Source organism: Leptinotarsa decemlineata, unplaced genomic scaffold (assembly GCF_025532065.1).
Source record: "Leptinotarsa decemlineata unplaced genomic scaffold, Ldec_3_MD MMD2_P_RNA_scaffold_12, whole genome shotgun sequence".
NCBI classification, from domain to species: domain Eukaryota; kingdom Metazoa; phylum Arthropoda; class Insecta; order Coleoptera; family Chrysomelidae; genus Leptinotarsa; species Leptinotarsa decemlineata.
Window position 1 is genome coordinate 135,560 of NW_027412526.1, and position 13,706 is coordinate 149,265.

At 33.8% G+C, this 13,706-nt stretch overlaps 3 protein-coding genes and 3 long non-coding RNA genes across 9 annotated transcripts in view; 3 read left to right on the top strand and 3 right to left on the bottom strand.

Moving 5' to 3' along the window:
- LOC111516209 (MICOS complex subunit Mic60) overlaps positions 1–13,706 on the top strand; it is a 162,617-nt gene that overhangs the window by 6,241 nt on the left and 142,670 nt on the right. For 3 of the 4 annotated variants that reach the window (XM_074170922.1, XM_074170933.1, XM_074170927.1), the window contains 3 exons: positions 239–397; positions 656–947; positions 1,386–1,803. In XM_074170922.1, the coding sequence (XP_074027023.1) occupies positions 239–397; positions 656–947; positions 1,386–1,563 (629 nt within the window). In that variant the 3' untranslated portion in view covers positions 1,564–1,803. Of the gene's footprint in view, positions 1–238; positions 398–655; positions 948–1,385; positions 1,804–13,706 lie in introns of those variants that run through there. The other variant, XM_074170940.1, reaches the window with a different exon arrangement.
- Positions 5,623–6,762, bottom strand: LOC141480724 (uncharacterized). The gene is made up of 2 exons (XR_012464521.1): positions 6,193–6,762; positions 5,623–5,877 (listed from the first exon to the last, which is right to left on the bottom strand). It is a non-coding gene; the product is annotated as an uncharacterized lncRNA (long non-coding RNA).
- Positions 7,720–9,183, bottom strand: LOC111515575 (protein IWS1 homolog). Its single transcript, XM_023171792.2, has one exon. The coding sequence runs from the start codon at positions 9,181–9,183 to the stop codon at positions 7,720–7,722; it is 1,464 nt and encodes a 487-aa protein (XP_023027560.2).
- On the top strand, positions 9,871–10,843 carry LOC111515577 (uncharacterized). Its single transcript, XR_002723559.2, has 2 exons — positions 9,871–10,409; positions 10,585–10,843. It is a non-coding gene; the product is annotated as an uncharacterized lncRNA (long non-coding RNA).
- LOC141480651 (uncharacterized) lies at positions 10,912–11,665 on the bottom strand. Its single transcript, XR_012464469.1, has 2 exons — positions 11,088–11,665; positions 10,912–10,994 (listed from the first exon to the last, which is right to left on the bottom strand). It is a non-coding gene; the product is annotated as an uncharacterized lncRNA (long non-coding RNA).
- Positions 12,426–13,077, top strand: LOC111515576 (uncharacterized). The gene is made up of 2 exons (XM_023171793.2): positions 12,426–12,607; positions 12,742–13,077. Exons 1-2 carry the CDS (start codon positions 12,514–12,516, stop codon positions 13,029–13,031), a joined length of 384 nt encoding a protein of 127 aa, XP_023027561.2. The 5' UTR covers positions 12,426–12,513; the 3' UTR covers positions 13,032–13,077.

The window sequence follows — 13,706 nt, forward strand, 5'->3', positions numbered from 1 at the left end:
AAGGATATAATTTGTAGGGAGTGAACAACAAATATACTTTGAGTATTTTCAGTAGCTTTCGAATAACAATATCAAATATAATTATAGATATCATCTGTTTGTTTTGCTCTCATAGAAAGGAACACAGGTACCATTCTTGAATATTCTTTTGTGAATTGTTTTTTGTGTTCTCGGTATTTCAAAAAAGTACATGCTCAAAGTACTTGGACATAGTACAGAAATTATTTTTTTTTAACAGAAAAAAATGACGCTGATCAAACTTCCAAACAAGCTCAAGTCTTGTGGAGCGCTTGTCAGGCTCTGCTCCGAGCAATAAAAGCAGGATGTCCAGGATTGCCTTGGAAAGACCAAATCAGACCTCTGGAACCAGAAATTGTAGCAGTTGAAAAGGCAGCAGGCGAGTTTCATCATCATTTTAATAAACAGCTATATATTTGTATTATTATCGATTGGAATACATTTTTTTCAACGTAGTATGAAAATAACTTTCAAGTTTTCAAACGTATAATGTTGATTTACTGAACTAGTGTTCTTGAAAGAAGAAATTATTATTTATCGAGGAGAAGCTCTGTCAAAATAGAAACATGCTTCAATTTCTCAAACAGTTTCTATATAGAAAAGTATACACCAGTAAAAATAATTATTCCTCTTGCAGCCGAAAACGACGAACTTGTTTGCGCTGTCATAAACGGTATTCCGAAGGAGGCGAAGGAGAGGGGCGTCTACCCAGAAGACGCACTCCGAGAGAGATTCCTGAAGGTGGAGAAAGTTGCGAGGACCGTCGCTCTGGTGCCGGAAGAGGGCGCCGCGTTGCCTGTGCATATCCTGTCGTACATTCAGTCGTTCCTTCTGATCAAAGCCGCCAGTCCCATTCCGCAAAATGAGCTGAACGACGAGAAGGTCGACTTTAGTAAATTGAACACAAACGAAATTCTGCAGAGGGCGAGGTGAGTTGATTTGGAATTATTTGAGGCATAGGGAAGGGGCTCGTGCAGAAAAACAAAGATTTTGTATGATGTTTGAATGTTTTATATCATCCACTCAGTTGAATTATTCTGTTCATTACGAACTTGAAATGTTTCTTGCTAGCCCCTTCTGAGGGCGTCAAAAATAAGGCTCTGTTTTGTAGAAAAGGCAATAAATTATTGAGTTGGTGGCAAAGTAAACAATTATTGCAGTAGACAACAAATATTCTCCTTTTCCTACCGTTATAAGAAGAAATTACAACAGTTTTTCTCTATAAAAAATGATCCAAATATCTGAAAATTGAATATGGTGAAATATACAAATGAATTTTGTCTTATATGGTTATCGAGCATGCATTAACTTTTGGGTATTCTGATTTGAATTGTGCAATTTGCTCTCATAAAAATGATCTTGCACAGATACTGGTTGGATCGTGGAGACTTCGCGCAAACATTGAGGTACATGAACCTCCTGAAGGGTGCTCCGAGGTGCGTAGCGAAGCAGTGGATGGATGAGACGAGGATCCTGCTGGAAACGCAGCAGGCGGCCAACACTTTGATGGCTCACGCCGCCTCCAGCGGTTTGGCGTATCTGTGACCTTCCAAATTGACTAGTACTTCAGACTGTTGAATTATTTAATTGTCACGTTGTGATCCAGACTCAATATCAGATGTGTCGTAATCAAATATTATTTATTTTTGATCAGGATTTTTTTTAAATACATTTTACTTGTATTTTCAGCAGATGTTTTTTCGTCATTTTCGTTTTTGGTTGTCCGATTTTCCCGCTGTACCATTTTACTGAGGTTATAAATAAAACCAATTGTTGATTATTTTTTATGCTCGTTTTATTTGGTGGATGTATTACTAATGAGAGAATAAAAAGGGAGTCCAAGGCAAGATGGAAAATAATAATTATTTCCACTTTTATACTTTACCACTGACATAAATTTTCATTTTTAGTTGTCAAGTATCACTCTGAACGTGAACAATTTCGACTAAAATGAGTAATGAAGTAACTTTGTTTCATCAATTTCAAATTTCTATATTTATCATGTCTCTTCGGACGTCAATGATTTTTCTTTGGGTTTGGAATGCCGGTTTTTCAATTGAAAAATTATTTGAATTAACATTCATTTTGAAAAACAATTAGATAAATGATATTTTGACAATGATCTCATCTTGAAATTTAATAACTTATTTCTGTTTTAGAAAAAAAGATAACGCACCCCAGTAAATGAAGAAACCAAATAGAATACTTGATGGTGACTTTTCTACTGTACTAAAAAAATTAAGAGTTAGGAGACGGAGTTTTGTTACAGTATAGTTTTAACATTATTCCGTATAATTTGGTTTGGGTAATCGAGGTGTGATTGCCAAAAAAAATTTGGAAAAAACAGAATTTGACACCTCTTCTGCCATCTGTTTGTGAACGTATGAACTATATATCCCGACATAAATACACACTACTGCCACAAAGATTTCTACATTTCTACTGAATCTTCATTCCGATAAGTTCAGCTGCTGAACACTAGATGGCGTCCTGATAAACTTTATCATCAACTTATTAGTATTTAGACTTGTAACTTAATAACATTATCAACTGAATATTTCTCTATTTTAGAAAAGAAAGATATTACATTTCATTCATTCGGTAGATGAACCAATTTCGAATACTTGATAGGGATACCCATTTTCCTCAGTTACTCTTCTGTAATAAAATAATTAAGGGAGAGAAGAAGGAGTTTTGTTAGAGTATAGTTCCATAATATTCCATATATCGTGGTTTGGGTAATCGGGTGTGATTTCCAAAGAAAAAGCCATGGGGAAAATAATTTGATACTTTTTCTGCCATCTGTATGTAAAGGTATGAACTATATATTACGACATAAAAATATTCTACTGCCACAAAGATTTCTACATTTCTATTGGATCATTATTCCGAAAAGTTCAGCTAGTAAACACTAGATGGCGTCTAGGTAGATTTGACCATCGACTAATTAATATTTAGACAATGATATTATAATTCAATAACAATAATAACCTATTATTTCACTGTTTCAGGAATTGAAAATAATGCAAGCCAGTGTATAGCATATCATTTAGTGGACGAATCAATTAGAATACTTGATAGGAGTACCCATTTTCTCAGTTACTCTTCTTTAAAAAAAAATTAAGGGAGAGGAGAGAAGTTCTGTTATAATATAGTTCCATAATATTCTATATATTGTGGTTTGAGTAATCGGATGTGATTTTCAAAGAAAAAGTCATGGGAAAAAATCATCTGACACCTTTTCTGCCATCTGTTTGGGAAGGTATGAACTATATATCTCGACATTAATATATTCTTCTGCCATAAAGATTTCTACATTACTATTAGATGTTTATTTTGATAAGTTTAGCTAGTGAACACTAGATGGCGTCCAGGTAAACTTGACCATCAATTATTATTTATGCAATTATCCCATCCTAAAATTCATTAATATTAATTACTTAATATTTCTCTGTTTTAACAAAAAAATACAAGCCAGTAAATAGCTTATCATTGAGTAAACGAACCAATTAGAACTTGATAGGAATACTCAGTTTCCTCAGTGACTCATGTGGACTAGATAAATTTAAGTCACAAGAGGGATTTTTCTTATTGCTTTCAGTAACTGAGTTATTATTATCAAATCATCGCACCCATCATATATTTATTTTGATAGATAACTAAAAAACTCACATTCGATATGAAAAAGAGTAAATGAACACAAACATGGCTTTATATCTGGTATATCAACATTTCATTTTGAATTACCTAAAGAAAAAACACCGGGTTGTCTCTATTTATACTGATTTCTCTAAAACCCTCTACAGGGTAAACCATGATATTCTCATGACTAAGCTCCTAGCATTAAGCGTCAATGGTAACGTTAAAATGGAGCTATTTGGGGAATAGAATTCAGTATGTTGAAGATGCTGGTTCCATATCATCACAAATTTCTGTAACGTCTGATGTTCCTCAAGGATCGCATTCTTTTTGTAAATGGTCTGGTGTCGTGTCACACACCACAGCTATTACTCAATATTTGCAGATCTCAAACTTTATAGAATAGTAGATAACTTTTGTGATGCAGAACTATGGAACGCCTTTTTACTTTTTATTGTCACAAATATTCATTCCTCAATTTATTCAACTACACTGTATCTAAATCACATGAATAATTGGGATTTGTTCAATGATCTATAAACAGATTTTCTATGAATACCTTTAAAATATTGTACTGTTCTTTGGTACGCTCGGTCTTGGAAATTGTCTGATATGAAGTCCTCTAGTATATCGAGGATTGAAAAAAGTAAACACCAAATTTCTATAATGAGGTATGATCAGTTCTTTAATATCATTACGAGAATATTCAAACATTTAGAAATGAATTTCTGTATATCTGTTGACATTTTAGGCCAATAGACATTTTTTGGTTCTATTTTCAGTTTATTCAGTACCTAAATGTACAATATGTAATTTCTCTAACATTGAATGTCTCAAAGATATTGGTACAAGTCTATGATCTAAGAAAAATAGATCATGTTTTGTGTGTAATGAAATTTCTATATTGAAAAACCTTAATAATTCTGAGTTATCAGGAAGTTCTGATTTAAGTGGCCAACCATCATTACAAAATGTAATTATTAAACTCAGTGTAGGATCATTTCGTATAGCATTCTTTAATTTTGTTAAAGTACTATCACTGATAGGAAGTTCTATTTCAACACTACGACCAGTGAAATTACTAATTATTTGACTTGTATTTTCAGAGTTTTCTTTTAAGGTACTTCTGGATAACAAATCTGCTATGTACATGTACTTTCCTGGCAAGTATTCAACATCAAAATTATATTTTGAAAGCCTCAGTTTGAGTCTTTGGAGACGACCAGATACTTCATAAAAATCTTTTTTTTCTTTTTTTTCTTTCATAAACAAAATTATGGAATTTTTCAAGAGAAAAACAAATAGCTAGTATTCTTTATGAATTTGAGGATATCGGGTTTCTGTTTATGTTATTGCTCGTGAACAAAAAGCTACGGGTTTTCCTCTTTGCAGTACATACCCACCGAGTCCATTTTTGCTTGCATCAGTCTGTACCATTATTGGATGTGCTGAATCAAACGTCTGTAACTGTTGAATTTCTGCAATAAATTAATTAATATCATTTAATATTCATGTATGATCATCAGTCCAAGTGAAAGTCATATTTTTTTTATAAGCTCTCTAAGAGGATATAATAAATTAGACACATTAGGAATGTATTTTTCTGAGTAATTAAGCATGCCTGGTATATAAAGGAGTTCTTTTTTTACCATTAGAAGTTTGTATATTCAATACAGCTTGAATGTAATCAATGTCAGGAAAAACACCTGTAGAAGAGAATATTTAACCTCGATATTTCACTTCATGTAATTTATCTATATTAAAATTGATGCCAAACTTTTTTGCAAAGTTTAATACTTCACTCAAAATAGTGACGTGTTCTTCAATAGTTACACCACATATTACTAGATCATCAAAATAAATGCATATATTGAGATCACCAAATATTTTTCTTTTGTCCTTTTAAACTCTTCTTGTCTGATTTCGATACCAAAAAGAAATCTTCGAAAACATAATTTACCAAAAGGCGTTGAATAACACAAGTATTTCATGCTTTCTCTCTCCCTCGTTTGAATCAAATAAGTAATATAAATATTGTTTTTCCTTTCAACTTAGATGCTAAATCTTCTAATATAGGAATGTAGGCTTCTACAGCTGGCATCAATGTTTTGGTTGGTTTAAGGGTTTCGCTGTGGTCTTCTTTGGTTACAATCTCCAAATGTTTCAACTGCAACAGTCATCTTCAGTGGCTTGGTCGAAATACTCTTCTTGACGCATCAACTGAAACCAAAACTTGTACAGATAGCTCCTGTATTCCACTCACTATCTCATCACTACTTGTGATGCACTGTGTAGTAATGAATATTACTGGAGATTTATCCTAACACCAAACCGTTGTTTTTAACACCTCACTTGGTGATTGAAACACATGTCGACGTGTTGAAAATGAGGGTTTGGTGTTGGAATACAACTCCAGTAATATTCATCTCATCTGTAATTCAAAATTCCTCCAATTCACCAAAATTACATGCAGAACCTATTACTTTTATGTCCCTAATAGAATTGTCAAAATTTTTGCCTTTTTGTTGCACTCACGTGAAAAATTTGTATCGATCGAACTTTTCATTTTCAATTAGCTTTTTTTTAAAGCTTTCATAACATCAAAACTTCTGCCTGCTTTCCTCCATCATTTCAAAAGTTTGAAAATTGTTATCTTGATTTTTTCATCTTTCAGGCTTGTTGCCCTCAGGTATATATCCAGACTTCTTAAGAAGACATCCAAGTTTATGTGTATTTTCTAGTCTTTTTGAAGGTTTGAAACTTCCACTGTTATAATCCATATTATAACGGTACTCACGCTTTGGTAGAGATTTTATTATGATTTGATTCAAAGTACCCTTAACCTGACTCTATGTTATGTTTCTTAGTTTGTATTATTTTAATGGCTCAAATAAAAGTCCTTCATTCAATTAGAATTTCCATTGGGAGTGACTTTTCATGTCTTAGTTAGTTCCATCGACATAACCTTTTCTTATAGGTTATGTCGGTGGTTAGTCCCCGCACAGGACAGTAATCAATATTCCTGTCAGCTCACCATGGAACACTATTAATAATATACTGTACTAGAATGTAATGTACTAGATCTTCTTCTTATTTTTCCTTCAATGGCTTCAGCTACCAGGGCTATCCAGCCAGGAGTGCTAGAATAATGTTGCTACTACAAGTGGAGCCCACATTGAAGTGGATCTGAGAATGCACTAGATCTTTTTCAAATAACTGACACATGTAACAAGGAGAGGTAGTTTTGCTACAGTATAGTTACACAATATTCCGTGTATGGTGGTTTAAGCAATCAGCTTTATCATCTGTTTGTGAAGGTATGAACTATAATCCCAACATACAAACATTCCACCAAATTTTCTACATTTCTATTAGATCTTCATTCCCATAAGTTCAGCTCTTAAACACTAGATGGTGTCCACGTAAAGTTCATCAACTAATCAATACAATTTAAACAATCAGAACTATGGCGATAGTTAACATCCATTCGCGGCTCAAATTCCGTAGTATCAAAATGTAATACTGTTTCTCACAATCCCTCCTTAAAAAAAATAAACACTACTCAGTGTGAAATGTGGCTCCATTATATATTTCATACATTGAATGTAACTGGCCAATACTTTTTGAAAATCCATATTATTAATCTCATGAAATTTACATATTTATAGAGAGAATGAAACAAATCCAAACGTCTTTCATGTTCAATAAATTAACTATGTATTAAGATGTCTATTTACAGTATGCCGGTAGATTACCTTCCAATAGGCAGCATGTATTACTGGTTGCCTAAAGATCAGTAATGGACAATTATGATTATTCACAATATTATACCATGTATAGATTAGGAACAGTTTTTCACACAAATTTTATGAAAATAATCCATTCGAAACAAATACTTTCATTCAAATATACACCTATAACAATAAATAACACGGAATATTTTAAAATATGTATGGAGGATAACTAGGTACTCAAAGTAGAATATAACAACTAGGTTTCCGTTATCATTCAATATTAAAACAATACGAAAATAATATATATCACTGAAAATATAAAATGTATTTATAATGCTAATTTTCTTCCTTCCATCGATAATTCGACAGCTCTCCTAGGTTTCTTCAGTCTCTTGCAATCCAAGAAATTTTTGTAATGCTTCTCAAATCTGTTGAGTCCCTTCTTCGTTTGCTTACTAATATCAACGTCGGACTGCCATTTAGGCCTGTTCAGGTAAACCTTATTGGAAGGTACAGGAACTCTCGCTCTGGCAACGCAACCTTTTTCTCCGGGTCTGAGATGTTGTCCCTCTGCGTTCAATGCTTGATTGTGTTCTTTCCTTTCTTGGGCTGTCTGCACATCCGATTTCCATCTCTTTGTTCCCCTTTGCTCATAGTCTCTCTGGAATCTCTCCTCTTTGCTCAAAACTCTAAAGTCTGTAGACAAATTGAATATAGGGCTAGCCCATTTACGGATCAATCGTTCGGCCCTCTCTCTGTTCTCTTTCGTTTCTTTTGGGTGCCTATACAAGTACATCACAGCTTTTCCGATACCCGATTGTTTTAGAGTTGACTGGTCGACTCTGGGAAAATCCGATAAAAGCTTTAAAAGAGCTTCCCTGATTTGCAGAGAAGGCATTGATCTATCGGGCATTGGAGCTAGCCAACCGGTAAGAACATTCAGCACATTGTGTTCTATGAATCCTAATTGCAAATCATGCTTTTTCAATTGAGAAATAACTTTGGTCAACATTCCAATTTTTTTTGTCGCTGGGTTCATCATCTGGTTCAATTTACGGTCTTCCTCTGCTGCATTTCTCATGTCACAAAGTAGTTCAGCTATGATATCATCATTGTCATTAATAATATCGATGGTTTTCCTATTTCTTCTCTTAGAGCCCTCTTCCCTTTTCCTTTGCAACATAGCTTCAAAATCTGATAATCCTTTGTCATCATTATGACCGCTCCTATCAACTACTTCATCTTCTTGAGCATCACTAACCAACATCGTCTTTGAATTTAGCTGCAACTCTTCTTCATCCTCCGAATCAGATAGCAGAACACGTTTACGACCTCTTTTAGCTCCATTTCCTGACCTCGATTTTCTAGACTCGGGTTCCGATTTAACGGACCCAGAACGTGACCTAGATCGGGATCTTGAGCGAGAACGCGATCTAAACCTCGACTTTGCTGACCCAGAACGTGATCTTGACCGAGATGCTGCCTTTGCTGATCCTGAACGTGACCTAGACCTCGACTTTGCTGACCCAGAACGTGACCTAGACCTCGACTTTGCTGACCCAGAACGTGATCTAGATCTGGAGCCGTTCGAGTCTCCAAAACGTGATCTTGATCTAGAACCCTTAGAATCTGCTCTGCTGCCGGATCTTGATCGGGGTGAACCAGACTTGAATCTAGATCTAAATGCTCTGATGCCAAGAGCACTTCCAGGCCTCGATGGTGAACGAGATTTGTCACTCGCTGGAGAACCTTTTCCATCCTCTTGATCATAACCTTCACTTATGGATTCCATAGTTATACAAACGACTTGCTAGAACGTCTACAATATCTCGATTACTGCTTAGCTTTAAACATAACGCATCTATTTATTTGTCTTGTACTAGTACCTGTCTAGTGACGTCATTGTCTATGTACCTATATACCTTTCTACCTGTACTTCTACCAAAACCTGTAGAGAATATGCATGATTTTTTTATGTCTCAAATCAATCATTAACATATTTATAACATAGGAAAAAATATTAATAGGCTTGAAAATATTCAAATTATTTTTCAAAATGAAATTAAAAACATTGAATGAATTCGAACCCTTCAAACTTCATCATTTAGCGCGAAAGAAACTAGAAAACCTGCTTACAAGTATTGTATGGTACTGAAGTGCAAAAACACTGTTAGAAATACACCCGATAAAGTGTTTTTTCGTATTCCAAGCGATGCAAAAGTACGAAAACAATGGTGTAAGATGAAAAGGGGTAATGTATCTCTGATATCGTGGGTATATTGTGAAGATCATTTTAACGTAAGTATATGCTTTTTTATATATAGCTTAGTTTTTACTGAAAATATGTATGAATCTGAAGAGGAAGCAGTTGACTTTGTAGCAGGAAATATCCCAGAGTGTACCACAGAACTATAACTTAGATATAGTTCTGTGGAATGTACAGTTGTTAACATTATGAATTGAGTTCTATGGTTTTATGTTCCATGTCATATGTAATATTTATTTTATTATGTAGTCGCAGTTATGTACCTATATTTAAAAATATAAAAGCAAACCACTGCAGTATTTTGACGTTCCCATTAGTCAGGGAAGCTATGGATTATACTGTAGACGACCCTTCCCGACATAGAAAGCCCCGACACTCTGTCGTTAAAATGAACAATTTCTTCATCCAACTAACCCCAGCCAGGTAGGGGTACACCGTGAAGGGCGGTACTGATGTCTGAGGACATTCATGCCGCCATACCATCAACACTCACCATCAGTCATGACCCGTTTGTCTTTCTGGCAAACATCAGTCCAAAGGGTAAGGGAGCCAGGCTTCAACCTGATTGAAATCAAGACGACCTGCAGGTATTTTGACGTTTATTCAAAATATAACGTTCTCCATTCCATGCACAAATAACACTTGAGGCTCAAATTACACATGTGCATGAGGTCCGACAGAAATATGCTGTTACTTGCAATTAAATGAAACTATTATCTCTGTTCAATGTGAAGATTGTGCTGTATATTTAGGTAACTATTGGCAATGATGTATATTTGTTAGAGTTAGTTCTAGTTAGACTTGACAACTTTCTTTAGGCAGAAGGCAAAAAGAAATATACTAATTTAATTTATGTAGGAACTTTTTTATTATTTTCAATGTTTTAAGTGTATGAACATCAATCAATCAACTTATCTTTTGTTTAAGGTGGATGTAGGCATGCTACACCTGCATAGTGAAGATCCATAAACAACTAGCATGAGGTTTATAAAAGCCAAGGACATTTCTAGAGCACCTAAACGCCTTTGTTTTGTGTTGTTTATACTTATTTTAAAACATTAAAAAAGTAACAATATCGAAAGTGGATTTTGATAGGCAACTATGTGAAAATTTGTTGGAAAAATGAAACTCTTTGGAATGAAGTCGTCCCTAAAATATATATAAATAAATGTTTATTGTAAAGGTACTTCAGTGATTTTGATCTGATTTCTTTGTAATCCTGCATATATGATAGGAATGAAATTATGGTCTACACAGGCACCAGTTTATATATTACCAGTTCAACATGTATTTTCAATGCTGATATCTACTTGGATAGTTTTACTTCAACTTTCGTGCTGAAAATATAGTTTGAGATAGAAGATGGTCTTATGAGGGTACATTTTTTAAGCAAACATGACAAGTCTTGCACTGAGCTCAACTTTTGATACCTTTACTTTTATACTTCTATTTAACATTGACTAGCACAGCTTTGTCACTCTGTAATTCATCTTCAATATGGAAAGTACTGGGTCCTGTTTGATTAATATCATATACATTTGTATGGGAAGTACTAGGACTTGTTTCATAATCAATTCTTTGTGGAAGTTCACCAATTTCTATAATATTACTACTTTTGATAGCAAACACTGAAAGGGCTCAACTGATAGTGGCATATTACGTTTCTTTAACCTTTTATACATTTTCTCCTTTCTGTTTCATTACGTTATATCCAATATAATTCTGATACTCTTCAGAAATACACCGATATTTTGTGTACATAACAAAATGAATGTGACATATGACATGGAACATAAAGAGTAACTGCAAATATTTTTGAATTTTTTTTGTCCATTTCTGAAGACATAGGCAGATTTTGGCTTCCGAAACGTAAAGATAAGTATTGCATTAATTCTTGGCAATTTTTTTGATAGGCAAACTTGTTAAATACGACAAGTTACTGATAAATAGAACATTTTTCTTTGTGAAAAATACTTTGATTTTACGCAGTAACTTATCGGGAGTAAACTAAAAAGTTTGCCCTTTCTACACTTGTATAAAGTTCTCCATTATAATTTTTATGTTTTTTCAGATTGTGTAAGATAGAAAATACCCCAAAAAGGGCGATAAAAAATGATGTAGATGTAAAATAAGAGTATTGGAACAATTTTAATGACAAATGTTCATGTATAGATTATGTTTTGGTATATTATAAATTACTGTGCATTTATTTATAAAAATCTATGTTATGGACTAAGATATATCATGTAATATAATAATTAGCTTGCAGCTTTCACTTCTTTGATCTCTGCATACGTAAAATCAGGATTTGATGCGAAGTATAAATGCATTTATTTTCGGTAAACTGTCCGATTGTGCTTTGGCAAAACAGTTTGTCATGGTCCTAGATTCACTACATATCTAGATTAAATAGAAGTCATCACAGGAGTACACTATATTTGTCACAAACACTACTATTAATAATACCAATCACAGAACTATAACTTAGAGTCATAGTTCTGTTATACACACAGAACTATAACTTAGAGTTATAGTTCTGTGATAATAATGCTGATTAATCCAATGTTGTGTCATCTGACGTCACATTTCGTTTCGACCAATGGTGACGCGTTTTGTAGGTTTGAATTTCCCTTCCTTATGAGTTTAAATATAACTTATTCAAAAAAATGCCTTTCAGTTATAGTGTAACGATAATAAAGACTCGACAAAAATATTTGAGACAAATTAAATTTTATGCATATTCCCTATTGTTTCAAATGTCATATGTTTTGAAATTTTCCAACAAACGCCATTTTTGACAGCAGTATCTGACGGTTTCAAAGATTTTCTTCAGGTGATAATTCAAAATTTTCAGTCATGAGGACCCCAACTATTAATTTCACTGACCAAGATATCGAACACACATATCTGAGACCTTGTTATTGTACTGAGGATGAAGATTCCTACATAGGTAATATTCACAAATTCAATAGTTTGATTGTTAATAGTAGCTGAATGTTTGACTTGTTTAGTATATATGTGTTTTACATAACTTATACTAATCTGCCTGTCAGAAGCCGGTAATAATTCATTATTTCTTTGCAGAGAAAAGTTTCTGTTATGTCGAAGGCACCAAAAGAGACTTGAACGCCTCTGAGAACAAGTCAGAGTTGAGCGAAAATGTGTGGTTTGAAATAAAACCGCCGAGACTGTTCACTAAAGACGTGGCCCCCCTGGTTGCAGCTCGTAAGATATATATCACGAGGGTAATGCTAAACGGTAAACGATCAACTCCTGTGAATGAAGATGAGGAAGAGAAGAAGGAAAAAATCAACGTCAGTATGAAGAACAAGAAATCCGCTGTTAGATTTCTTTCGCAAGTGCATCTTCAATGAAATTAAAGTTTCTTGAATAAAACCGATTGAAGGAAGGCTACATGAAGTTACACTTTTTTTTAATATTCACACATGAATACAATAAATTAGTATATGACAGTATAAAAGTTCATTTGAATTTAGGGTTGAGCCTTGAGTGTACGGGAGAGTGAGTCACAGTGAAACAGAATAATACATTTCATGCTTTTATTACAAGTATAATGCTGAAAGATTTTAACATTATACTTGTGCTTGTGCTTTTTTCATTGTCTAATTATTAATATTGAAATAATGATGTGTGTCACGAAACATGTGTGTCACATGTCAAACATGTTTCGTGATTCCTTGATTTAAACGATTCGCAATGAAGTTCAAATATTTCAATGTTTTGCCATATTTATGGCAGCAACATATTCGCGAAATTTGTGCAAGCATGACTATTAGTCCTAAATATCTTGTTGTTTGTGCGACATTTGTTATGCTGACAAAGGGATCAATCCATTAGTTAAAAATTTTCACAGAGCGGTCATTTCATTTGTCAAAATTTAAGTACCCAATGCTTTCTTTACGATGATATTTATCGTTATATTTAAACAGTAGGTGGAAATTCAAAGTAATTTTTCTACGTTTATTAGTAAATCGTTATGCTGGTAGTAGGGTTTTTCCGAAAGTTTATGAGATAACCACGATTTAAAT